The sequence below is a fragment of the Physeter macrocephalus genome, unplaced genomic scaffold, assembly GCF_002837175.3.
Source record: "Physeter macrocephalus isolate SW-GA unplaced genomic scaffold, ASM283717v5 random_132, whole genome shotgun sequence".
NCBI classification, from domain to species: domain Eukaryota; kingdom Metazoa; phylum Chordata; class Mammalia; order Artiodactyla; family Physeteridae; genus Physeter; species Physeter macrocephalus.
This window is the reverse complement of record NW_021145418.1, coordinates 19,055-45,167: the sequence shown is the minus strand read 5'-3', so window position 1 is coordinate 45,167 and position 26,113 is coordinate 19,055. Positions and strand designations below refer to the sequence as shown.

The 26,113-nt window shown below is 54.2% G+C and overlaps 2 protein-coding genes across 4 annotated transcripts in view; both read right to left on the bottom strand.

Annotated features, from left to right (window-relative positions):
- Window positions 1–486: 486 nt before the first annotated feature.
- On the bottom strand, window positions 487–9,867 carry TMEM161A (transmembrane protein 161A). Of its 2 annotated transcripts, XM_024134166.3 has the most exons (12): window positions 9,766–9,867; window positions 6,829–6,932; window positions 6,314–6,394; window positions 5,827–5,924; window positions 5,557–5,713; window positions 4,428–4,579; window positions 2,463–2,523; window positions 2,223–2,366; window positions 2,006–2,119; window positions 1,690–1,864; window positions 1,468–1,564; window positions 487–1,082 (listed from the first exon to the last, which is right to left on the bottom strand). In XM_024134166.3, the coding sequence occupies exons 1-12, from the start codon at window positions 9,766–9,768 to the stop codon at window positions 829–831; spliced, it is 1,440 nt and encodes a 479-aa protein (XP_023989934.1). In that variant the 5' UTR covers window positions 9,769–9,867; the 3' UTR covers window positions 487–828. The 2 variants fall into 2 exon arrangements, with proteins under 2 accessions (XP_023989934.1, XP_028339947.1); XM_028484146.2 differs by lacking the exons at window positions 4,428–4,579; window positions 5,557–5,713.
- A 7,876-nt stretch (window positions 9,868–17,743) lies between these two features.
- MEF2B (myocyte enhancer factor 2B) overlaps window positions 17,744–26,113 on the bottom strand; it is a 27,384-nt gene continuing 19,014 nt past the window's right edge. Inside the window, exons 7-14 of one of the 2 annotated variants that reach the window (XM_055082468.1) lie at window positions 22,222–22,304; window positions 21,484–21,687; window positions 20,345–20,479; window positions 19,349–19,496; window positions 19,044–19,177; window positions 18,862–18,955; window positions 18,589–18,700; window positions 17,838–18,288 (exon numbers count right to left, since the gene is read on the bottom strand). In XM_055082468.1, coding sequence (XP_054938443.1) covers window positions 18,063–18,288; window positions 18,589–18,700; window positions 18,862–18,955; window positions 19,044–19,177; window positions 19,349–19,496; window positions 20,345–20,479; window positions 21,484–21,687; window positions 22,222–22,304 — 1,136 coding nt within the window. In that variant the 3' untranslated portion in view covers window positions 17,838–18,062. Of the gene's footprint in view, window positions 18,289–18,588; window positions 18,701–18,861; window positions 18,956–19,043; window positions 19,178–19,348; window positions 19,497–20,344; window positions 20,480–21,483; window positions 21,688–22,221; window positions 22,305–26,113 lie in introns of both variants that reach the window. The other variant, XM_055082467.1, reaches the window with a different exon arrangement.

Here is a 26,113-nt window from a genome sequence, read left to right as displayed (position 1 = left end):
CTCCTCCCAAGCCTTTGCTATGCATGCCCTCCATCATTCCCTTCTTTCAGCACTGAAGCCCCGGACTCCCCACCCAGCCTGCACCACTTAACCTGACAGCATGCAGAAAGCCGCCTCCCAAACCGCCTGGATCCTTTTTGTAAAAAGCCACTTGCTCGGGCTTCCCTGGTGGCGCAGTGATTAAGAATCCACCTGCCAATGCAGGGGACACGGGTTCGAGCCCTGGTTCCGGAAGATCCCACATGCCACGGAGCAACTAAGTCCGTGTGACAGAACTACTGAGCCTGCGCTCTAGAGCCCGCGAGCCACGACTACTGAGCCCACGTGCCACAACTACTGAAGCCCGCGTGCCTAGAGCCCGTGCTCCGCAACAAAAGAAGCCACTGCAATGAGAATCCCACACACAACCAAAAGTAGCCCTCGCTCGCCACAACTAGAGAAAGCCTGCGCGCGGTAACAAAGAACCAAAGCAGCCAAAAATAAATAAATAAAATTTTTAAAAAATCGGCTTGCTCATTTATTTGTTCAGAAGAGTGCCCCCTCCCACCCCCACGCCCACCCCCACTGCAGTCAAACTGGCCACGTGCAATCTGGGAACAATGGCTGCCCGTGGGACCCTCTGCCGCTGGGCCTGGGTAATCAAGTTTCTAGGCAGAAGTTCAGGGTCCAAGGCGTGGCCACGGCTCAGGCATGCAGTTAAGGGGACTGGCACAGCAGACGCATCTGGGACTCCCAGGACCACCTTGCACCCGGGGACACTGAGGGGGTGGCCCGCGCCCCGCTGTCCCAGGACCAGACCTTGGGGCCGCAGGAGTGTCTGCAGGCGGGCTAGGAGCCCGCCAGATGCTGGTGGAAGTACAGGCCGAAGAGGCTGGAGAGCAGTTGGCAGGTGGCGATCCACCAGATGAGGAAGGCGAGGACGCCGCGGAGGAAGAGTGGCGTGAGCAAGCTGCCCAGGACCCCGGCGATCAGGGTCACGGTCTGCTGGGCCTCGTCCTCCTCGGGGCCGACCGGGCCATCGCGGGCTGAGGACGGGGTAGGGGACAGCGGGGGGACGGGCCCCAGGCCCCAGGAGTAGCCGCCTGCGAGAGAAAGAGGGTGGAGGGAGGGATGGGTGGAGGCGCAGGCGGAGTTGGCCTCCAGGACCCCCACCCATGCTGACACTCACCGGCCCCGCCCCGGGTTCTGCCTCCTTCCACCACCTCGGCTACCCCAGGCTCTGCCCGCACCTCATCTAAGGGCCCCACCCCAGGCTCCGCCTCTGACCTCGCCCCATCCCAGGGCCCTCCAGCCTCCGCCCCGCCCCCTCTATAGCCAGGCCCCGCCCCCGCCTCGCTCAATCTCCGGCCCTGCCCTCCCCTCCCCTCCCCCACCCAACTACAACTCCAGCCCCTCGCTCCAGGCTCAGCCCCGCCCCGCTCCAACTCCAGGCACCCCGCCCCCGCCGTCGCCCAGGCGGGTTCTCACCCAGAGTCTTGAGCAGCAGCGTGCAGTTGAGTGTGAGGATGAGCGGAGTCAGGTACTGCAGGCTCACAACTGTCACGTAGCAGTACACCCGCACCACCTGGTGGACAGGTAGCAGTGGCTGCAGCAGGGGACCTTGGGGCTCCGGGTAACCCCACGCCTGAGGGACAGGGAACCCCGCCCTGAGGCCCAGGTTCCCCCACCCACCCCCGCCCGCGCCGGTACCCGCCGTTGGATCTCTCGGGCCTCGATGCGGCCGGCCTCCCGCCGCAGCTGCTCCACTCGAGCCTTGGCCAGGCACAGGTAGGCCTGCAGGTGGGGCCGGGTCACCGCCAGCCGCAGCAGGCACAGTGCCACCAGCATCCAGAGACGCAGCGAGTCGAAGGCCGAGTCGGACAGCCTGCACCGAGAGGGGCGAGGGGGCTAGTGAGGCTGCCCTCTGCCCCAGGATCCTCCCCCAGGACCCACTCCTCCCTTAGCCTCAGAGTCTGGAGTAGCCAGAGGGGGCCCCAGCTGCCCTGCCTCCCACTTCCATACGCACAGAGAAAAGGACGTGCTCCCAAAGGGAGCCTGGTGCAGGAAGTCCCGCGCCATGGGCTTGGTCCAGAGCCACAGGACAAACAGGGGGGACAGGAAGCTGGTGTGCAGAAGGAACCTGGGGGCAAGGGCACAGAGCGGGTAGGCTTGGGCACCCACCATCCCCACCGGCCCCTCCCCTAGGCGCCCTAATGCTCCATCCACCCGGTCCCCCACGTAACTGCAGCATGGGCCGGTCTTCCGACATGGTCAGTGCATCATGGTGGGTCTGGGCCAGCCGCAGGCCTGGGAAGGTGAGGAAGGCACCCAGCATGGAGCCCACTGCCGCCAGCCCCACGCGGATGGCCAGCTTGACCAGAGGAAGACTGGGAAAAAGAGAGGGGTCAGGGCCCCGCGGCAGGTCAGCACCCTGCCTGCAGGTGGCAGCATGCCGCTGCTCCCCCTCCCTTCCCAGGACTCACGCCCAGTCCCAGCCCTGTGTCTTCAGAAGTGGGTCCAAGTTCTGGGTCATACTGGCCAGGCCTGGGGAAGACAAAGAGAGGGTGGTGTCCAAAATAGACCCCTGGGGCCTCAGAGCCTACTCTGCCCCCCTTCCAGACATCCTTTTGTTCCCCAGGTAGGAACACACTAGTGGCAGCCAGGCCCTGTGACAAGCATGAGGACAATTTTGTTCTCCAGTTATGTGAAGCTCAAGAGAATGTGCTAGACAGACACCCTTGATTGGACTGAGGGACATGGGGGCAGAGGGCACTGAGTCTGAGCTTCCCCGAGCCTGGAGGGTCATGAAGGGCTCCACAGGAGGAAATCAAAGTCCTGGAAAGAATTCTCAGTTCAGGCCCCCACATTTTCCACGGAGTAAAAGCAAATAATATGAGCTCACAACCAAAATCACCAAACACACAAGACAACAAATTACCATAAAGGTGAGTCAGGAGAAAAAAAACAAAGCACAAGTTTAGACCCCAAGGCTTCTGTGTGAAATGCCTGAGGAAAATAAAAGTTGGAATCACAGAACAGGTGACATGAGACTACCTCAGAGGACCAGGTGGATTTGCAAAGGAATCAGTTAAGCTCTTCCAAAAGGAAAATATAATTATTGAAGTGATAAGTTGTTAAACAGCATCTTAGAAGGAGCCAAAGGAGGAACTAATGAATTGGATCTGAAGAAATCACTCAGATTCCGACTCAGAAAGACAGGAAGGTGGAAAATGTGATGGAAGATTAAGAGATAAGGAGGACAGAATAGGAAGTTCAATATAAGTCAAGTCTGAACCCCAGAGGGAGAGAAGAGAGAGAATGAAGGAGAAGAGATATTGAAAGGGAATTACTGAGAAGTCTGCAGAATGGATGATACATACAAAGTATATAAAACGAGATAAATACAAAGAAATCCATACCTAGACACACTGTGGCAAAACTGCAGAATACCAAAAACAAAGAGCTCACAAAGCAGTCAGAAGTTATGACAGATCACCAAAAGGAAGGACAATTAAGCTGGCAGCCACTGTCAACAGCACAAAAGAAAAGGAACAAATAGAAAGTGAAAATGTAAGATGGTAGAGACAAGGCCAAATATGTCAGAAATCACAATAAATGTAAGTGGATTAAACTTTGAAGTTAAATGATACAGACTATCAGACTTGATGGAAAATATCCAGATAGGGAATTCCCTGGCAGTCCAGTGATTAGGACTCTGAGCTTTCACTGCTGGGGGCACAGGTTCAATCTCTGGTCATGGAACCAAGATCCTGCAAGCCATGCAGCAAGGCCAAATTAAAAAATAAAGAAAGAAAATAAAGAAAGAAAATATCTATATCTATATATTTATTTTTATTTTTTTTAAGTAGACATACCTCAACATGAGGTCACTGGAAGGTTGAAAGTAAAGGGATGTCAAAAAGATATAACAAATACTAATCAAAAGAAAGGTAGTATTGTATATTTGAAAGTTGCTAAGCAAGTAGATCTTAAAAGTTCTCATCACAAGAAAAAAAAAATGTGCAGTGATGGATGTTAACTAGACTTATTGTGGTGCTCATTTTGCAGTATACACAAATATTGAATCATTATGTTGTACACCTGAAACTAATATAATATGTCAAGTATATATCAATTTAAAAAGAGAAGGAAGAAGGAAAGAAGGAAGGGAGGGAGGGAGGGAGGAAGAAAGGAAGGAAGAAAGCTGGAAAGGCTATATTAATACCAGACAAACTAGACTAAGATGGAAGTATTATTAGAATCAAAATGGGTCCATACATCATGAAAAAATGGCTGATTTGCCAGGAAGACTTAGCAGTTTTAAACTTGTAAACACCTTGTCAATTAGCCTCAAAATACGTAAAGAAAACGCTGACAGCAATAACCCAGAGGCTTAAACCCCAGGCCCCAGACTGCAGCAAAACCCCCAGGCCCCAGACTGCACATACCTGGCTCCAGGCCCAGCTCAAGGGTCTCCTCCGGCACCACCTGCACCAGCATGGCCAGGAGGAGGAAGAGGAAGGCGAAGGTGAGGCAGACTGAGCGCTCGCCCCCCTCCTCTGCACTGAAGTACAGCCGGGTCACAGTCAGGAACACCTTGCTGGGGGCAGGGCTAAGGAGGCCTCCAGTGCCTGTAGTGACCCCCTCCCCCATCCACCACCCCCAACCAGTGACCCCCCACTGACTCCAGAGCACAAACATGGAAGTTCAGGCTTGGAGTCCTGGGGAGCAGAGGAGTGAGCTGCTGGGCAAGCCCAGGACACGAGGCTCACTGCTGCTCAGGCCTGTGTCATCAGCGAGCGGGCGGTCCTGAGCCAGGCCTCCAGCTTGGCCTCATCACACTGCCTGTGGTCAGTTAGAAATGGCCAACTCTGCCTCTGTCTGTCTGTCTGTCAGGAGGTCAAGTCTGTCTCTTCAGGAGGTCAAGTCTCCCTGACCCACTCAGCCTCCTGGCTGAATTCACAGCTCCTGAGTCTCCCATTCCTCTGAGAGGCTACAAGAGATACAAGTCTCTATCTCCAATCTGCCATTCTTTGCAAGCCCATTCCACAAGGACCTTGTCTCCGACTTGGGTCCTCAAAGTCACAGTTTTGCCTCTCTGCTCTCTATGCAGCTTCCTAAAAAGATTACAGAAGGGACGTCTCTTTGCCAGTCCCTGCATCTGTTCTGGACTGCTGAGGGGACCTTGGGGCTCCGGGTAACCCCACGCCTGAGGGACAGGGAACCCCGCCCTGAGGCCCAGGTTCCCCCACCCACCCCCACCCGCGCCGGTACCCGCCGTTGGCTTTGACCCAGAGAATGGACAGGGGTTGGGTGGACCAACTTCAGGCAAAGCCTCAGGAGGCCTGCAGTGCCCCCTTTTCCTTCCTGGCCGCTGTGGTGAGGAAGCTTGCTCTAGACCGCTGAAAGGCAAGCCCACTTGGAGCAGATATGAGGCAACCCAGCTGAGCCCCGGCCGAGGAAAACATAAAATAGTGACTGCTTTACACCACTGAGTTTCTGGGGTGACAAGGAGCCTGGGGTCCAGCTTCCACATGCCTCCACCTTCCCCACCTGGGGAGCTAAGAGGAAGGATACATAGAGAAGGCGATGGCGAGCAGGCACCAGAACACAGCGATGTTGGTCTCCTTGGCCGGGCCCAGCACATAGTAGTAGGCCTCTGTGAAGAGGTACACGCCACCCGAGTACACCGCGAAGTCCACAAACCACTGGTACTCCAGGAAGAAGCGCAGGACTGCAGGGGAGCATGCAATTGACTCCCCAGCTTAGCCCGCCCAGGATGCTCCCCCAACCAACCCCACCAGGGTGTGAGCCAAGGGCCAGGGGAGTTGGGGACCCAGCTGTTACCGAGGGCATCAACGGCTGTGAGGGGACAGGTCTCCAGCTGGAAAGGGGTGTCTCGGGGCACAGATAATGGCTTCTCCTCACTATAGCCATTGGCCCACCTGGGAGGAGCGGGGAATGTGTCAGAACAGCATCCTCCATCCTCCCCTCCCCAGGCAGCCATGGCGGTCCACCCCACCCCAGTCTGAGAGGCTCTACCATGTCACCCTCAGAGCACAGGAGGCCTAGGCGGTACCTTCTCCCCCAGCCTGGGTGTCCTCTGAATGCCAGGCCACCACCCACCCATAGGGCTGGCCCAGAGCAAACTTCCAATAAGCATTAGACGCCAACTGGAGGCAACCAGTGAATGACAGTGACCATCTCCTCAGCCTGGGGTGTCCCCAATTCTCCTGTGCCCAGAGCAGTGCCTGGAAGTGGGCAGGGAAGGCCCTGTGCCCTCATGGCCTCCCCTGGAAGGGAGCCACTTACCTAAGGCTGGGGGTTCACTCACCGCTCCTTCCTGCCTCTGGGCCTCTGCTTCCCCGCCAGGGCCCGAAGCTCTTCCTCGGAAGGGTGCTTGTATCGGAAGAGACTGAGGGCAGAGACAGGCAGTCAGGAAAGGAACTGCCATGTGACTTGCCCTAGAGAGTTTACAATTTCCACCAGATTCTCAGAAAGGGTCCGAAACCCAAACCGGGACAAAAAGAGTTTCGGAAACAGATCTACAGCTAGAGTAGGGATGAAGGGGAGCAGGAGTGGGGGAAGCAGCTGCTCTTCTGAGTGTGGAGATGGTCTCAGCGATGTGTACAATCTGTCAAAATTGATCCAACTGTGTACTTCAAATATTTGCAGATTATTGTCAATTACATCTCAACAAAGTTGGTGGTTGTTGTTGTTTTTTTAAACAAAACAAAACAAAACAAAAAAACCTCGCCTTGCAGGGCTTGAGGCGGGGCTAGGAGAAAAACCAGGGAGGGCGGGGCCTTAGGGGCTCCGCCCACCGCCCGGGGAGCGGGTGTGGCTCACCTGCCATTGCAGAGCAGCCAGCGCGCGAAGGAGCAGTGTGGTGCAAGCCTATGCATGAGGGTGGCAGTGAGCAACGTCACCACCAGCTGCACTCCAAGGACAGCCTGCGGGGAGGAAACGTGAAGGGCAGTGCCAGCCAGATGATCGCAAGCTCACGCCTCGGAAGCCCGACTATTTATAGAGACTCTGGGGCCAGGTGGCAGAGGCAGGGCCACCCTGGCTCAAGCTGCTTCTTGGGGAAAGGTCCTGGGGTGGGCTCAGACCCAATCCTGGGAGCCCCAGCAAAACGCAGGTCCCTCCCCACCACCTGGCTGGGGTGTGGGGCGGCGGAGAGCACGTGCTGGAGCAGACACTGGGGCTCACTTTCCTCTTTGTGCTAAGGATTTAAGGATTTAAATCTCCCCAAGCCTCAGTTTTCCTCATCTGGAAATGGGGTGCTTCCTATTTTGTTTCGTGTACTCTCACGATCACCTTCTGGACCTACAACGAGCCGGGCACACCCAGTGGAAGCGCTCTTCTCCCACGGTCCCACGGACGCAGTTTTTGTAACTGTGTCTCAGGTGAGCTTGTAGTTTCAACGTTCACCCAGGTGGTTCTGTCCCCCAAGTCTTTCCCATCTTAAATTATCCCTGATAATTGAAGTCACCCTCTCTCCCTCTCCCTCCCTTTGTAATCAACCAAGGAGGAAAGCCGTCTATTTCTGGCCCACTACCTGTTTCAGGATAAAGACTTACACGTTTGAGTGGGATGACGTTTTTTAATTAGGAATTTTCTTACCAAGTTCTACTAACAAACTTTTAAACAACAATTCATAACACATTTTCATATACTTATTTTAAAACGTTTTAGAAAAAATGTTTTTGGTAATCAGTCTGAAGCTGGGTTTTCCTGCTTGACTGCAGTAAATACCAATTTGCTTTCAGTAATTATGTAAAATTAAGTGCTCAGGAGGGCTGTCTGCTAGTATTATGGTATCAACAACTAAAATGAAATAAAGATTACATTAATATTAAAACTAATTGTTAAAATTATCCTTTAATCAGGCAAAAATAAGCTAACTTTAATAGGGAAAGCTCGAATGTGATGGCTATCGGGCCTAGCACTGCAATTCAGAATGACTGCTGAGAAATCCATCATTAAAATAAAAGACTAATAGGATATTTTCTTTATGCTGTGATTTGTAAACTGAGACCAGGAACATTTTTTCAGTAATGAGGTGGGGCATCATCTTTCTGGTCTCACTGCTCACCCTGCCCCCACCCAAATGCAGACTGGCTAGCAGGCATTAATGACCCAGAGCACAGTTGGGCCCCTCGAAGTGGCCCCGCCCTTCCTCCCAGGACCCCTCCTCCACTCCTCCCTGGAAACCCAGCACCTCCCAGCAGCTGCTCCCCAGTCTCCCTGGCTCTCCAGACACCTCTCCCTTGTGACCCATCATCCCCTGGCGGAACCTCTCTGCTGAGCTCGCAGACCATGCCTCCTCCAGGCCCTTCCCTGGAGGCCCCAGCACCCACCCATCACTCCCGTGGACACGGCTTTCGGCTCCTCCAGGCGGCCCAGGCCCTTCCCAGTCTCCTAGTAAACGTCCAACTCCGCTCCTCAGCCCGCAAGGCCAGGCGGACCCAGCTCAGGACCAACCCACCTCACTGCCCGGCTCTCTCCCCCGGCGTCCTCTGCGCCCAACCATTAGGGTCTCAGAGACCCTCCCAGACCCCGGGGTTCTCCATCGCTGACCCCATTACCCTTGGACACCTCCCAGGGAGGAGACCCATGGTTCCAACTGCGATCCCAGCACTTGGAGAGGAAGGACGTTAGAAAGGAAGGAGAGGGAGAGAGAGGAAGGGAGAAGAAGAGGGAGGAAGGATGAAGAAGGAAGAGAAGGGAAGGAGGGAAGACATGCATCTCTCCACCTAAGGCTCCCGAGGTCCGTCCACGGATGTTTCTCACCGCCCGCCCCCAGCAGCCTCCAGTCTTAGGGTCCACGCTCTGCAGATCTCCAAAGATCTCTGAAGCATCCCATCAGCCCATGTCCCTCCTCTGCTCAAAGCTCTTCCCTGGATCTGTGATCAATGCGACTTTCCTCCATCCCGTTTCCGAGAGCCCTTCCCCTCACCTCCCACAACGTCCCGCACCCTGGAACGACATCCACTTTCATCAGCGCCTTCCATCCATGCTCTTACTTCAGACCCACCTCCAGCGCCCCTCCTCGGGGTCACCCACCCACCCCAAGCAAGGTCAGGCCGCCTTCCTGGCCCCTCCATCCTGTCTCTCCCTCTGTCCAGTCCTAGGGGCTGGGGGGTCTCCGCCCTCGCCCAGCACCAGCCTGACCCACAGGGGCCAGGCTAAGCTTGAAGAGTAAACTCAATGGGTTGGACCCAGAACCACGTGAGACCTGAGGGTTCCAACTGTGCTGTCTCCAATTCTGGGACCCTCCCCCACCCTGAGCCCACCCAGATCCCCTCCGCATGGCCCCCTCCTCTCAGGATTCTCCCTGGTCCTTCGGCACACCCCACACCCGTAGGGAGCCCCGATGGACCCCGTCGGCGTGGCCCCCACGCTCCCGCAGGACACCATCCCCAGAGTGGGCCCCGGGGGACCCCAGATCTCCCTCACGGGGCTCCGAAGTTGTTCAGATCCCCAGTACCCTCCACGGGACGACACCCTCAGCCAGGCCCCTAGAGGGCCCCCCAAGGACTTGTCAGAAGCCAAGAACACTCAAGGCCTTCCAGTTCCCTTGTACAACCCCCGACCCCCTCATAGGTCCCGCAGTGAGACCCTGACCCCAGACAGGGAAACACGGCCCTCAGCGCGATCCCAAATCCCTCAGAGACCTCAGTGCCAACAAAGGGATCCCGGTCTCCTCAGTGTCTCCCTGGACACCCCTCGGCGGAACCCCTAGCCCCTCAGGGCCCCCCATGCGAAGAGTTCCCGGCTTACCATGTTGCCTGCTGGAGCGCTGTGCCGGGACCCATGGGCCTGGAGCTCGGAGCACAGCTCGGAACTCGATCAATCAAAACCCGACTTTGGTCTGACAAGCAGCCCACCCAACCAATCGTCAGGCTTGGAGCCAGGGGACAAATCAGGAGGACAAGGAGTCTCTCGCATTGCATGCCGGAAGTTGTAGTTCAAAATTGCTCAACGAGCTCCAACCGGGGTCTCTGGGACCCCAGGGTGACCGGTGTCTCTGAGACTCAGTGTCCTCACCTGCACGTATTTCGCACGTTTGAGTGGAATACACTTATTCATCCAATCACTGCCTCCCGCTGGGGAGTTCTGAGCGTGGAACTCCCCTGATCAAGACTATTTGGTGCGGGCTTCCCTGGTGGTGCAGTGGTTGAGAGTCCTCCTGCCGATGCAGGGGACACGGGTTCGTGCCCCGGTCTGGGAAGATCCCACATTAAAAAAAAAAGAAAGAATATTTGGTGGGGGCTTCCCTCGTGGTGCAGTGGTTAAGAATCCGCCTGCATACATGGGTTCGAGCCCTGGTCCAGGAAGACCCCACAATAGGCGGAGCAACTGAGCCCAAGCGCCACAGCTATTGAGCCTGCGCTCTAGAGTCCCCGAGCCACAACTACTGAAGCCCGCGGACCTAGAGCCCGTGGTCCACAACAGAAGACACCGCAATGAGAAGCCCGCGCACTGCAACAAAGAGTAGTCCCTGCTCGCCACAACTAGAGAAAGCCCACGCGCAGCAAGGAAGACCCAAGGCAGCCAAAAATAAATAAATTAAAAATAAATTAAAAAAGAACATTCGGTGGCCCCCAATGACTAGATTCCAGTTTCTCAGACTGAATTCAGACCCCTCTGCCTGAATTCAATCTGCCGCCAACACTATTGTACGCGCTATAATACAGCTAGCCACAGGCCATGCTTCCTTATATCTCCAGGCCTCTGTAAATGCCATCTTCCATCTTGGGGTGCCTCCTTCCTCCCCTGCTCCCCCCCTTTTTTTTCACCTGGCAAAAGCCTTATTTATCTCTATCAGCCAGAACCCTGGTTGCAAGCCAAAAAAAAAAAAAAAAAAAAGTCCAACTTAAATGGGCTCCAGCAAAAAAGGAAAAAATTTAGCTAACGTAACAGAAAACTCCAAAAGCATTGTCAGCTTCAGGCGTGGCTAGATCAAGGACTAAATGTCAGCCTCAGGAATCTGATGTTTTCTGTTTCAAGGCTTAGAGGAAAGGGCTTAGAGCCCAACTTTTTCAGCTCTGTTTCTATGGATAAGTATGTTTGCCTGAGTGTGGACATATTATGTGGGTGTGACTGTCTGAGTGTCTTTATGAGGCCTGTGAGCGGATCATGTTTAGTTGTGTTTTTTTTTAAGGAATAACAATTTTTAATATTGGTTCATTAATTGTCACAAGTGTACCATATTAATGCAAGGTGTTAATAATATGGGAAACTGGGTGTGGGGTATATGGGAACTCTCTGTACTATGTTCACAGTTTTTCTGTAAATCTAAAATTGTTCTAAATTAAACAGTTTATTTAAACAAAAGCCTAGATTGTGTATAATTTTTTCCAGCGTTATTGAGATACAGTTGGCATATAGCATCGTGTAAGTTTAAACGTGATGATGTGATACACACATATTACAAAATGATTACCACCATAGGATTGGTTAACACCTCCATCACCTAATTATCTTTTTTGTGTGTGTAGTGAGAACATTTAATACTACTGTCTTAGCAACTTTCAAGTATAACAAGGAAAAATGAAAGCAGGGGACTTCACAGTGAATAAATTATATTTTGGGGACTATGTCTCATTACTGCTGTCATCTTTGATCATTTACTTGACAGACATCCCCATGGTAAATTTACTAGTTTTCCCTTTGTAATGAATAGGTATCTTGTGGACAGGTACTTCTTGACCAAGTATCTTGTTTCTCATCATACCGTAAACCTCTAATTTAGCATCTATTGATGATTTTTTTAAAAATTTTTATTTATTTATTTTTGGCTGTGTCGGGTCTTTGTTGCTGCACGCGGATTTTCTCTAGTTGTGGCTTGCGGGCTCTAGAGCGCAGGCTCAGTAGTTGTGGCGCACAGGCTTAGTTGCTTCGCGGCATGTGGGATCTTCCCGGACCAGGGCTCAAACCCGTGTCCTCTGCAATGGTAGGCGGATTCTTAACCACTGCACCACCAGGGAAGCCCATTGGTGATTCTTTTTTTTTTTTTTTTTTTTGCGGTACGCGGACCTCTCACTGTTGTAGCCTCTCCCGTTGCGGAGCACAGGCTCTGGACGTGCAGGCTCAGCGGCCATGGCCCACGGGCCCAGCCGCTCCGCGGCATGTGGGATCTTCCCGGACCGGGGCACGAACCCGCGTCCCCTGCATCGGCAGGCGGACTCTCAACCACTGCGCCACGAGGGAAGCCCCCATTGATGATTCTTGATTGCAACAATTATTCCTGTGTGTTTGCTTAATGATAATTCTCCACTTTTAAAAAATTTTTATTTTATTATTATTTTTATACAGCAGGTTCTTATTAGTTATCTATCTTATACATATTAGTGTATATATGTCAATCCCAATCTCCCAATTCATCCCACCACCACCACCATCCCACCCCCCGCTTCCCCCCTTGGTGTCCAAACGTTTGCTCTCTACATCTGTGTCTCTATTTCTGCCTTGCAAACTGGTTCATCTGCACCATTTTTCTAGATTCCACATATATACGTTAATATACGATATTTGTTTTTCTTTCTGACTTACTTCACTCTGTACGACAGTCTCTAGGTCCATCCACATCTCTACAAGTGACCCAATTTCTTTCCTTTTTATGGCTGAGTAATATTCCACTGTATATATGTACCACATCTTCTTTATCCATTCATCTGTTGATGGGCATTTAGGTTGCTTCCATAACCTAGCTATTGGAAATAGTGCTGCAATGAACCATTGGGGTGCATGTGTCCTTTTGAATTATGGTTTTTGAATCCCAGTAGTGGGATTGCTGGGTCATATGGTAATTCTGTTTTTAGTTTTTGCTGTTCTCCATGCTGTTCTCCACAGTGGCTGTAACAATTTACATTCCCACCAACAGTGCAAGAGGGTTCTCTTTTCTCCACACCCTCTCCAGCATTTATTGTTTGTAGATTTTCTGATAATGCCCATTCTAACTGGTGTGAGGTGATACCTCATTGTAGTTTTGATTTTCATTTCTCTAATAATCTGTGATGCTGAGCAGCTTTTCATGTGCCTCTTGGTCATCTGTATGTCTTCTTTGGAGAAATGTCTATTTAGGTCTTCTGCCCATTTTTTGATTGGGTTGTTTGTTTTTTTAATATTGCGCTGCATAAACTGTTTATATATTTTGGAGGTTACTCCTTTGTCTGTTGATTCATTTGCAAATATTTTCTCCTATTCTGAGGGTTGTCTTTTCGTCTTGTTTATAGTTTCCTTTGTTGTGCAAAAGTTTTTAAGTTTCATTAGGCCCCATTTATTTTTGTTTTTATTGCCATTACTCTAGGAGGTGGGTCAAAAAAGATCTTGCTGTGATTTATGTCAAAGAGTGTTCTTCCTATGTTTTCCTCTAAGAGTTTTATAGTGTCTGGTCTTACATTCAGGTCTTTAATCCATTTTGAATTTATTTTTGTGTATGGTGTTAGGGAGTGTTCTAATTTCATTTTTTTACATGTAGCTGTCCAGTTTTCCCAGCACCACTTACTGAAGGGACTGCCTTTTCTCCATTGTATATCCTTGCCTCCTTTGTCATAGATTAGTTGACCACAGGTGCGTGGGTTTGTCTCTGGGCTTTCTATCCTATTCCATTGACCTATATTTCTGTTTTTGTGCCAGTACCATATTGTCTTGATTACTGTAGCTTTGTAGTATAGTGTGAAGTCAGGGAGTCTGATTCCTCCAGCTCCATTTTTTTCCCTCAAGATTGTTATGGCTGGATCGTGTATAGTTGATTGCCTTGTCTCTGTGGGTGTTTTTGTCTTTGTATATGAGCCCATGTGGATGTCTGTTTGCAGGGGATTCACTATTTGTGACTTTGGTCCTCTGGACTCAGAGCATTGGCTTGAGAGAGTGTAGGTGGCAGTGGCAGTGAGGGTCACTGGGATTTCCCAGGACCTACATGGGGGTCATGAGACACCCCTCAGAGCTACTGCATCCAGGTGGGATCCAGGGAAGCTGGGGAGGGTGTCAGAGAAGGTGGAACAAGAAAAAAAGGGGGACATTTGCTGCAGGCCCATTGCTCATCAGGCTGGGGGGCTGACTCGAGTGCTTTCTCCAGCAGTTCGGGGTGCTGGGACAATTGTTCCCATTAAACTGATAAAGATACTGACACTCTGAGAGGCCCGAATCTAATTCACACCCTGACTTCTCCCATGGGCATAAGGTTTACGAGTCCAGGCATCACAGCACCCCCATGTGGCGAGCCACAGGCAGCTCACACACATCCTGGCCCCAGGAGCTCTGCATCTTCCCTCTGCAGCCTCCCCATTGCAGAAGAGGCAGCTCCATCTTCCAGGTGCTTATCCCCAAACTCTGAAGTTGGCCTTGAATTCTCTCTCTTGCTCCATACCTGACCTGTTAGCCCCTCCTGATGGCTTCACCTTCCAAGTGTAAGCATTGTCCCAACCAGCCTCCTTCCCTTCACAGCCTCCACCCAATCCAGCCTCCATCATCTCCCACCTGCAGTCCCCTCCTCCCTGGTCTCCTGTGGCTTCCATTCCCCACTCCCCATCCACCCCCCCACAGTCTGTTTTCCCCTGAGCAGCTTGAGGGCTCCCGTTAACACTTAAGCCAGACCGTGTCCCTCCTCTGCTCACAATCATCCAGGGCTCCCACCTCACGCAGAACAAATGCCAAAGTCTTCCCTTGGCCCATGTACTCCATCCCTCGTTGTTTGCTCAGCATCTCAGTTCTACATTGACCGTTCTTCACTTCTTATTCTACATTGCATGTGCTATGTTGTCTGGTCTGTTCTCCATTGGACATTCTTCCTTGTATATTCTCCATTGGGTGAATCCACATTCTGTCCTACACTGGGTATTCCATTTTCCCTGATCCTCACTGGACATTCCCTATGTTTGTTTATGCTAATGTCCCACAATCTCCGTCTACACTGAGGTCCACCCTCTCATTCCACACTGTTTCATTCTATGGTGCTCTCTAAAATGCATATCTCAGATCTCTGACTTCCATCATCATGTTCGTACCCAGGCCATACTTCCCATGGTGCTTCCAACCAGTGACCGAGCCCCTGGGAGACTTGGAACCCATCTGATAGTGACACTGGCCCTGGCCAACATCACCATGGTGTCCTTAGAAAGACACAGTAGGACCCTTCCACACAACCCTCCTTGCTTCCTCCTCCACACAGCCAGCAGGGACAGAGCTAGGGTCTGGACCCAGAGGCCTTTCCAGAACCTAGTAGCATGTCCACTGTCCCCTTATGGCCCAGAGCACCTCAAGCTGTACATGTATAGTCACACACACATGACATGTGACACAGCCCTTTTTGGTTCCCCAGGCTCATAGACTAAAAACATGGGGCAGACTCCCTGGAAGCCAAGATAGATTTTATTTACTTATTATTATTTCCACTTTATTTTAAAATTTTGAGTGGGGAGTTCAGAATCCAAAGGGCACTGCTGGGCGCCACCTAACGGCAGATGGTGAAAGTGCAGCCCCGCAGGGATGATGACACAAGAGCCACACCAAATGGCCCTGGGGCTCCCCAGCGTTTGAAAGCAGCCCACATTTTTATGAACGCCACACTCAGCACTTACCCTGTGGGCACTGACTTCAGAGACTGGCCCACCTTCTTATCCAGAGGCTGAAAAGGGGGCCCTTTCTGGACAGGCCTCATTTTCCCCCAGAGGACCTGCTGCCTTGGCCTCTCTCCTCCTCCCAAGTCCCTGGTCCTGTGTCTGGTTGTATGGGGAGCTGTGACTGCGACACTGCGGGGGGCCACCAGGTTGGCGGTTCATCCACCCCATGTGCATGGCCAGGGTCCTTGCGACCTGAGGAAGGGGACCCGCAGAAGGATAACCCAGTTGGAGAAATTTGCACCTGCGTGGTGACCATGGTGCATGTGGCAATGGTGCTGCTGGGGTGGCAGGGGCTGTGTGCTCAGCCGGCTCCCCAGAGGCTACTGTCATAGCCTGGGGTGGAGACAATGCCTCACCCCTCCTCTGAGGGTGGGAAGGGACAGAAGGGAGCAGGTGGGGAGGATTTAGAACCTGAATCTGAGTTGGGTGAGAGAGCTCTCCAGCCTAACTTAAACACTCCACAGAGGCCTTGAGTTCACCCCCACACACTCTGCATTCTCTGCAAGTTTCCCTGTGTTGTAAGAGGGGGCTGCGAGTTGCCAATGAAACCCTTTACCCCACATCCGAGCCATCTGCAGGTCCTGGTAGCTCTACCTCCAAACACACCCTGGAGTGTCCCTCCACTGTCCCTTGGCCTCCTGCCTCTTTTGTTCCTGGACCCCACCTCCACCTCACGCCACAGAAGCCCCAGGGAGGGAGGCTTTCACAAACCTTGATTGTGCCATGTTTCTCCCCTGGAAACTAGGGCTCCAAAGCCCCAGCTTCACGGGGGATGAAGGTGTCAAGGACAAGGAAGATCGGAGGACAAAGTCCAGGCTGGATCTGGCATATGAATGGTGCTATGTATATGGCTGCTCAAGCAAGTGCACTCATGTCACAAGAAAAGGTCTGACACTTTACACATTTCCCCCTCTCTCCCTACCCGTCAAAGGAGGCCACCGAAAGTCTTGGCTGGGAAGGGGGACTATAGGAGAAAGGGAGGTGACTTATTTCGAAGGCTGCACACATTTTTGCCTCTGTAGCCACATCCAGGTCTGTGTGCGCTAATGGTGGAATGCAAGGCATTGAATTTTACTGAAAAGTTCCTCTGTGGAGGGCTGGGGTGACAGGGGACAAGGGTCTTGAAATTATTGGTCAAGCTGACTCGCCCACAGCCAATCTGGACCAATCAGCTTTGGATCTTCGTAGAATGATGGTGGGGTAGGGGCATACAAATCTTATAAACACTGATACCAACACCGTGTGTTTTTCACATTCTTGTCCAGATCGGTGATCTCCACTAAGCAGACCCTTTGAGAATTGTCAGAGCCATTTCTCAGCTTGGGGCAGTGAGAGGGCTTCCTGCAGGAGGGGTCAGGGAGCTAGGCCTTGGAGGGTAGGAAGCAGTCTAAAAAGAAGGCCAGTTGGGGGTTGCAGGAGGTGGCCCAGGAGGAAGGACCAGCGTGGCCCTAGCTTGGAACAGCAAGTATTTCTAAGGGCCTCAGGGCAGGAGACAGAGTGGGTGAGGGCAGCTGAGGAGCTCAGGAAGGTCAGGGGACAGATCTGAGTGTTATAAAGATCCCACTGAGACCACCTGGGGGTGGCTGGAGGGGAGGAACAAATGGAGCTCCCTCTGGCTCCCTCCTGGACCCCCAAGTCTGCCCTTAACACAGGACAGGCCGAAGTGGAGGGAGTTTGCACCACTCCAAACTGGGTGGATAAACGCCTGGCTCCCTCCTCCCTGCGGTGGAGGAAATCGTTGGGTCAAGAGATCAAGGGATATGCCCATTTAAAAGATGAACAGTGTAGCGGCCGCTCCAGCGCTCCCATAGCCCAACATTCACGGTTCCCCACTGCCTCTTGCTGCAAGCGATTGCAACCCAGCCTGAGCCCTCGACCCAACACCCTCAGGAGCTGGAGCGTAAATAGCCCAGCCCATCACCACTGGGGTGGAACCACTCTATGCGGTGCCCTAGGGCCCCCAGCGGGCTGAGCACTGGCTGCCCACGGCGTCACCTGCTCGTTGGCGCCCCCTCCAGGGCTCCTCCCCTTACGTCCCCGTGCCCCCCAACCCCGACCCCGCTTCTCCCCACCCCCACCCCCCTTCCCAAGCAGCACTGGAGTCCTCCTCTCAGGGTCAGGTTCTGGAGTGGGTACCCAAGACACGACACGGCAAGACTGAGGCCGCTGGGGAAGAGATGGGAGGACCCGGGCGGGGGTGTGGCTCTGAGCAGTGAAGGTTTCGTTCACGGATGCCCCGTGTGTTTTATTGATGGATACACACACACGGGAAGGGGGAAAGGAGCACCCCAACCTTGGATCCGAACCAGGCTTTCCCCCCTCCAGGCCCCTGCCGCGGAGAGGGTCGTAACTGCTGGGTCTTCTCCAAGGACGCAGGGAGGGAGGTTGGGACCCCACGTGCCCTCACCCCGCCTGGTGTGAGGGGAAGAATCGGTGCCACCCCCGGGCCTACTACCGGGGCCAGCCGTCGGTAGTGGGCAGCCGGCGCAGGGGGTGCCCAGGCCGCAGGGGCTCTGCCAGGGGCCGGGCCAGGAGCAAGGGGTAGGGGAAGGCCTTTGGAAAGTCGCCGGGGCCTCCAGGGGCCGGCGAGAGTCGCTCGGACTTGATGCTGACTGGTGGGGTGGGCGAGGAGGCGCCGCGGGCTGGGGGGCCTTCCTCACCCAGGCTGCGGCCCCCACTGCAGGGAGAGAGAGAGAGAGGAGCGGGGCCGTGAGCTCAGCGAGGGAAGCCATGGAAGTGGCATGGCTTGGGCAAAGATTGGGCAGGAGGACCTTGGGAAAGGAGGGGGTGGCGATCCCTCCTGGGGCCTCCAAAATAGCCGCCCATCCCCACCGGGACCAGTCGGGAGGGGCTAAGTGCAGAACCGGGAGTGGCCACCAGGGGTCAGCAGTGGCTGGGGCTTGGAAGACTTTGGAGGAGCCCCACCCGTGAACCCGGGGTGGGAGGGAGCTCGCAAGGAGGCAGTCGGGGCACTTACCTGGGCTGGGCGGGGGTGACCGGGGGCCCATCACCCCTGGAGGGCTGCCAGGGGGCCAGGGTGGGGGGCTGCAGCAAGCCTGGGGGCGGAGGGGGGTCTCCCAGGCCATATTCTGGGGGGGGGGGGCAGGAAGAGTAAACTGAGGCCCTGACCTCAGGGAGCCCCTTGCCCAAGCCTGACCCACCCCACCAGCCAGTTTTCAGTTCTGGAGGGCGGGGGAGTGTGGACCCCCCACAGGCAGGTGTGTGGATGCCTCCCACAGCGGGTGCATACCTGGGGGACCTGCAGGGTGGAAGGGGAAGCTCCCTAGTGGGGGTCCCGGGGTGGCAGTGGAGCATGGACTCTGCAGGCTACCATAGAGGCCTCTCTGTGGAGAGACAGGGGAAAGGGGAAACTGAGGCCCACACCCAGGCCACCCTGCCCCCACAGCCCTTCCACACCTTCCCCTCACTCACCGAGGTACTCAGTCCCCCTCGGGCCCCAGCCAGGCCACCAGGCAGGTCTGGCCTCCTCCCATCCACTGCCAGGTACAGGGGCGGTGGTGTCTTGCTGCCGAGGTGGCTTGCTGAGAAGAGAGGGTGCGCCAGGCCTGGGGAGCAGGAGACCCCCAGAGAGAGGGCAGGTGGCCATGTCATCTAATGGAGTCTGAGCTCCAGAGTGATGCCCACAGCCAAGCAGGACCAGAGCCAATATTCCCGCCTTGCACAGCCCCCCTGGGACCGCCACCCCTCCTCCCCCAGGGCCTATACCCCATGCTCACCTGGGGGGCCAGCTTTGGGGGCTCCTGGACGGAAGGGGGATGGGCGGCTCTGGGCAGGCAGGGCCTCCCCAAGCCCACTGGGGTCGCAGCCTGGTGGGGGCAGGGCCCCATATGCCATGTCAGGGCTGGGCATAGTGGGAGCTGCTGGCTGAGGGCAGAGAGGGCAGGATTGGCTGAGGAATGTGGAAATGAGGGCATCAAGTCCAAGACAGAAAATCCCAATGAGTTCAGTCGCCAGCCTCCACCTTCTGCAAGTCCTCACTACTCCTCCGTCTGGCCTAACGCCACACGGCTGCGGGAGCCTGTGTCTGCCTCTGTCGCTCCTTGACAGCTAGGCCCAGAGCTGAGGCTTCTTAATCAGCATAGGGTTGGCCCTGAGGGGGCTTCCCAGGGTGTTTGATGAATCAAAGAAATAAAGAAGGAAGGAACTGGGACTTCCCTGGTGGTGCAATGGTTAAGAATCCACCTACCAATGCAGGGGACACGGGTTCAAGCCCTGGTCCGGGAAGATCCCACATGCCGCGGAGCATCTAAGCCCGTGCACCACAACTACTGAAGGCTGTGCGCTCTAGGGCCCGCATGCTGCAACTACTGAGCCTGCATGCTGCAACTACTGAAGCCCACGTGCCTAGAGCCTGAGCTCCGCCTCAGGAGAAGCCACTGCAATGAGAAGCCCACGCACCACAACAAAGAGTAGCCGCCGCTCACAACTAGAGAAAGCCCACGCGCAGCAACGAAGACCCAACGCAGCCAAAAATTTAAATTTAAAAAAAAAAAGGAAGGAACTGTCTGCCTGTTGAACTCTTTTCCATCCTTCAAAGCCCCTGCTATAATGCCCACTTCTCCAGGAAGCCTTCCCTGCCCACCCAGGCAGAAACCTGCCCCCAAATTCTAGGATTCCTGGTCTTAAGTCTCTCTCTCAATCTCGGCCTCCGCCATTTGGACCTCAGAAGTAGGGGAAGGGCCCCATTCATGGCGGGGCAGGGAGTCACTTACATAGAGCCGGGGTCGGGGCAAGGCTGGGTCACCCCCATCACCTGCCAGCCTCCGCAGCTTCTCTCCTGGCCCCTCAATCCCCTCCTCTGGCTCCAGCTCTTGTCCATCAAGGCCCACGCCCCTCCGCTTCAGTGTCTGTGGAAGGGGGAGACAACAGGGTGACACTCCCTCCATCCTGGCCAAGGAACCTGGTTTTACGGGAGAGGGGAGGACCTATCCCATCCAGCTCTGTGGGCAGGCAGGGTGCAGGCACAGCCTGCTCCAGCCAAATCCTATTAACCAAAAACCCCAGTGAGTTATCACCTAGTAAGTTCCAACTGTGTGTGAGAGAGGAACTGTCCTGCCCTGGGACCAGAGAGGCCTGGGTCACACAGCAGAGGCCGAGATGCACCCAGGCCTGCTGGCATTATCCTAACACTGCTCCTGAGTGTGATTCGGTTCCTCCATTCTGCACCCATGTGCAGCCTCGGAGCCTGGCGTGCAGTAGGTGCTTAATAAATGTCAGCTGACTGAGCACCTGAGGACAACTTTATAGGTTCTCCTAAGCTGCCACCCACCTGGGAGCAGTGACCAGCACACTCCTGGACCACTGCCTCTCCTGTGCCAGCTTCTCCCCACCCTCTGCCACATTGGGGCTTCCTGGGTGCAGTCCTAGCCCACTGCTCTCTCCAGCCCAGTGGCTTTAGCTTCCCACCCTGGGTAAAGATGCCCACATCCAAAGTGACAGTGATCTTGCCCATCCTGGGTCGTGGGTGTGAGGGCTGCCCAGCTAATGCAGGGGCTGCTCCTGCCTCTTTCTCCTGAGGATACAGCGGCTCAAGCAAAAACATTTCTGGACCTCAGTGAGGTCTGTTTGCTTTGTGACCTTTTCTTCTCTGTGTCTGTACTCACCAAATGGGTAACAGGAGCAAAGGAGATGATGTGTGTGAGGGGCACATAGCGGGGCCCTCAATGTTTTTTATTTCCACTATCCAGGAAGTTGCCCCTAAAAGGGACACTCTATTACCCCAAACCTGCTTTGACTAGCAGCAAAGCCAAATTGCAATGCTCATCTTTTGTGCAAACCAAGAGTCCCTAGGCTCTAGGTGAGCAGAGTGTGCTGGGCTTCATGAGGCCGGGGAGGTGGGTCCCAGGGGTACCTCGAGGATGTCGGTGTTGGTGCGGCTCTCGTGAGGCTCACTGTACTCTGTGTACTTCAGTAGCACACGGTCCATGTCTGTGCTGGCGTACTGGAAGAGGCGGTTGGCGCTATTGAAGATGATGAGGGCGATCTCACAGTCGCAGAGTACACTTAGCTCATAGGCCTTCTTCATCAGCCCAAACTTCCGCTTGGTAAATGTCACCTGGACCCAGGACCCACAGGCGGGGCAGGAGAAGACAAAGATTTGGGATGGTGAGAGGGGAGGTGGAGGGGCCTAATTGTTCCCTGAACATGCCTCGTGATTCCATGCCTTTGCATGTGCTGTTCTTTCTGGCTGTACTACTCCTTCTCACTTCTTAACATGGCAAACTCCTATCGATGCTTCAAAACCCAGTCCAAATGTCCTCTCCTTTGGTAAGTTTACCTTGGCCTCCAGGCAGAGCCCACACTCCCTCTCTGAGCTTCCCCAGTTCTGTGCCTCTCTCTGGTCCAGCGCTTTGAGTTGGGTGTATTTGTATTGAGTTCCATCTCCCCTGTGACTGGGGCTCCAGTCATCAAGGAGAATCAGTGAATTAATCATCATGAGAATGAGTAAATGCTACGTCTCAAACTCCTGACATTGCATCAAGTCTCCTTATTCCCTTGCAGTTCTCCCAGATGGCCAGGCCTTTGCCCAGGCCGTGTCCCCTGCCAGGAATGCCTTTCCCCGAACCACTGTCCCACCCACTGAACTCACCTGCCGATTCCTTTGGTCCAGAATGCGTGAGATCTGAATTTTCTTCCTCCCCATTGTCCCAGGCTGGGTGGAGTGTCCTTGGTCTGGGGGTCGGGGGAGAGGAGAAGAGGACAGAGTAGGTGGGTGGAGAGTGGGGACAGGGACCCCAGTCTACCCCCTATCTTCCTCCTGCCCCTGCCAGGTGCTGAAAGGGAGATGATGGGGGAGATCAAGGCAGGCTGGGTCATCCCCACAGCGCACACCCTCGACCAGCCCAGGATGCAGCAAATGCTCATGGAACACCTTCAGACCAATGTTTTATAAGGAGAAGGCTGACCAAGGGGGAAAGATTGAGAAGTATGGGTGCCCCCACTTGAAGCTTTAAAGCAAAACAAGCTGGTAAGTGTGGGACCTCGGGGGAGCCTGACCCCGTGTCTGTGCAGCGGGGATAACAGTGTGGTGCATTGCCCAGCGCTGCTGGAGCATAAAATGAGCTAACCCACAAAGGGCATTCAGATCTGCCTTGCAGACAGCAGGTGCTGTGTATGCACTGCTGTTATGAATACTGGCGACAGCTTAAAAGTCCTCAACAGGCCAGGTTGGAGGGCCATCCAATGCTGGTACCCAGCGGTGCTCAGTGATCCTGAGCCTCTGAAAGTAAGCCTGGTCCACACAGCAGACACTTCTGAACTCGTTCAATCCCACAATAGCCCTTCAATGAGCAAGGCTGAGGGCTGTGGTTACCAGAAAACATATATTAAAAATATATAAAATGTATATTCAAAAACTGTACTGAGAGTGGAAAAAAGACTAGAGGGAAATGCTCAAGCTGGGAGTCAACGCTGGGTGGAAATTTATGGGTGAGTTTTTTCCCGTTTTTAAAAATTGAGATGCAATTCACACAACATAAAACCCGCCATTTTAACGTGTGCAATTCAGTGGCATTTAGGGCATCCACGACGTTGTACAATCATCACATCTCTCTAGGTCCAGAAAATTTTCATCCTCCCAAAAAAAGACCCCAGCCCCATTAGCAGCCACTCCCCATTCCCCTCCCCTCAGCCCCTGGCAACCACTAATCTACGTTCTCTCTCTATGGATTTGCCTGTTCTGGACACTTCTTATAAATGGAATCATACAATGTGTGGGCTTTTTGTCTTTTTTTTTTTTTCCTTTTTGATCTTTTGAATTTTCTAACATTTCTCCCTCAGTGATTATAGATTTCTATTTTAAAAATTGTGTGTGGGGGGACTTCCCTGGTGGTCCAGCGGTTCAGACTCCACGCTTCCAGTGCAGGGGGCGCGGGTTCAATCCCTGGTCAGGGAACTAAGATCCCACATGCTGCGTGGCACGGCCAAAAAATAAAAATAAAATAAAAAGTTGGGGGGAAGCATAAGAGAAACCCTATCCCTGCCTCACCGTCCAGCGGGAGGAGGGGGGAATGCCCTGGAAAGACTTAAGCTTGGAACCCTCAGACTGGGGGATGGGGTGGGCCCAGGCAAACTGGAGAGAAACTCTGGCCCTTCCTCATGGGGATCTTGGATCTCCCTGCTGGGGGCCCCAAGGGTGAGAATGGGCAGCTCAGTGAGGGCAGCATGTACCCAAGACACGGTCCAGGACTTTCCCAGCAGCCCTCATGCAGGGCTCCTTGGAATCGAGGAATCATGTTGCCTGTTCAGCAGCACCCACTCCACTGTACAGACAGCCGCTCCGTGGCCCCCGAGATCCCCTCCGCCAACCCTATGACCACACTCCACTCCCCCAGCCCTCCCATGTCATAGGTGGCTGAGGCCTGCCCAGGGTGAAGTGGGCCTGCTCTCAGGTCTCAGCCAGCCTCTGAACAGGAGAGCGGTCTTTAGCAAGGGAGCCCTCTCCCTCGGCCTCAGTTTGCTGTTCTGTGAATGGGGTGGGTATGAAATACAGAGTACCTGGCACAAGGCCTGGGAATGAGCTCTTGGGAAGTGTAGGGAAATGTAGGTCTGTCTCTGGGAGTAGCCGTACCTGCTTCCCACACCCCAGCCCGAGGAGTCTGGGCAGGGTGCCTCATCCTCCCACAGACTCAGGGCTGGAAGTATGAGACGCCCCATTCCATCATATGCGGCCCGCTGTGTGACCCCAGACACACCCTCCACCTTCTCTGGGTTGGGTCTCTGAGCGGTCACAACTACGCAAATCCCAGGCCAACGAAAGCCCCCATCTCAGCCCCCCAGCTCCAGCTAGACTTGCTAAATTTAACCTCTGGGGCTAATTTTAATCCCCGGCTGGAATCAGGCTAGTTCCCACGGCAGGGATGCGTTATCCCCGCCCTGACAGGTCCCTGGGGACAGAAGGAGGGCACTGGCCGGGAGGTCTCGGTGCCAAGATGACTCAGGAAATGCCCCCCACGCCTGGGGTCCCATGGGAACATGGGACTTGGACATGAGTCTCTGGGCCTGGAAGATCAACTCTGGCCCCTTCTCAATCTGTTCCCATTTTAGACAAGGACATCCTGGCTAGGGCAGGGTTCACATAATGGGGGAGCCCCAAGAGTCAGAAGGTCAGGGGGCGTTTCTCTGAACTGAGACCCAAGAGCCAAGACAGGAAGTAAGTTCCAGGCAGAAGGAATGGCAGGTGCAAAGGCCCTCAGGAGGGAGGAGATGCATCAGTAAGACTGGAGTGAGGAGGCCAGCAGGAGAGGCTGCAGAGGCAGGGCCACTCCGGGTCCTCTAAGCTGCAGGGAAGCCTGTGGGTTTTGGTCTAAGAGCAGTATACAGCCATGGGAGGGTTCTGAGCAAGAAGGCACAGGACTTTAAAAACTTGGCTGGCCATGGCTGCCATGGGGAGCGGGACTGTTGGGGGCAGGGGTAGAGATGACAGGAAACTACCGGGAGGCCAGGGCTGTGTCCATCTGGGCAGAGACTGGGGGTGAGGCCCCCTCTGTGCTATGCCTGAATCTTGCACTTTAAGTCACTGTACTCTAGGGCTCTTTGGGTCCTGTAGAAGCCACTAGGTCCTCTGCCATCTCTGGAGCCAGGCCCGACAGGTGCAGATGGGCTCACACAGGGGTTTGAGTCTTCTGAACTTTGATGACCTTGGAGCCCCCAATCCTCACCCAGGAACCAAAGTCATCCCCTGCCCTGGTCCTTGAGGGATCTACCCAGCACACAGCCGATCATGTCCCTTCACTGCTCATGCACTCCTCATGGCTCCTCACTGCCCTCAGGAGGAAGGAAGTTCCAGTCCTCAGCCTGGCATTCAAGGCCCTGCCCCAGGGACTTCCCTGGTGGTCCAGCGCTTAAGACTTCGCGCTCCCCAGTGGTTAAGAATCTGTCTGCCAATGCAGGGGACAAGGGTTTGAGCCCTGGTCCGGAAAATCCCATGTGCCCCGGAGCAACTAAGCCCGTGCGCCACAACTACTGAGCCTGTGCTCTAGAGCCCGTGAGCCACAGCGACTGAGCCCGAGTGCCACAACTACTGAAGCCCACATGCCTAGAGCCTGTGCTCCACAACAAGAGAAGCCACTGCAATGAGAAGGCCGTGCACCGCAATGAAGAGTAGCCCCCGCTCGCCGCAACTAGAGAAAGCCCACGCGCAGCAATGAAGACCCCATGCAGCCAAAAATAAATAAAGAAAGAAAGAAAGAAAGAAAAGTATTAAAAAAAAAAAAAAAAAAAGACTCTGTGCTCCCAATGCAGGGGGCCTGGGTTCAAACCCTGGTCAGGGAATTAGGTCCTGCACACCGAAACAATGATCCCGCGTGCTGCAGCTAAGACCCGGCGCAGCCAAATAAATAAAATAAATTTTTTAAAAAGCTGATGGGCTTCCCTGGTGGCGCAGCGGTTGCGCGTCCGCCTGCCGATGCAGGGGAACCGAGTTCGCGCCCCGGTCTGGGAGGATCCCACGTGCCGCGGAGAGGCTGGGCCCGTGGGCCATG

What these genes read in the sequence shown, in the direction of transcription:
- TMEM161A (XM_024134166.3), bottom strand. An exon ending in CCCAGAGGCAGGAAGGAGCG is followed by an intron (nt 5,925 to 6,313) that starts GTGAGTGAACCC and finishes CGCTCCTCCCAG; the next exon opens with GTGGGCCAATGGCTATAGTG. An exon ending in CTCGCCATCGCCTTCTCTAT is followed by an intron (nt 4,580 to 5,556) that starts GTATCCTTCCTC and finishes CCCTGCCCCCAG; the next exon opens with CAAGGTGTTCCTGACTGTGA.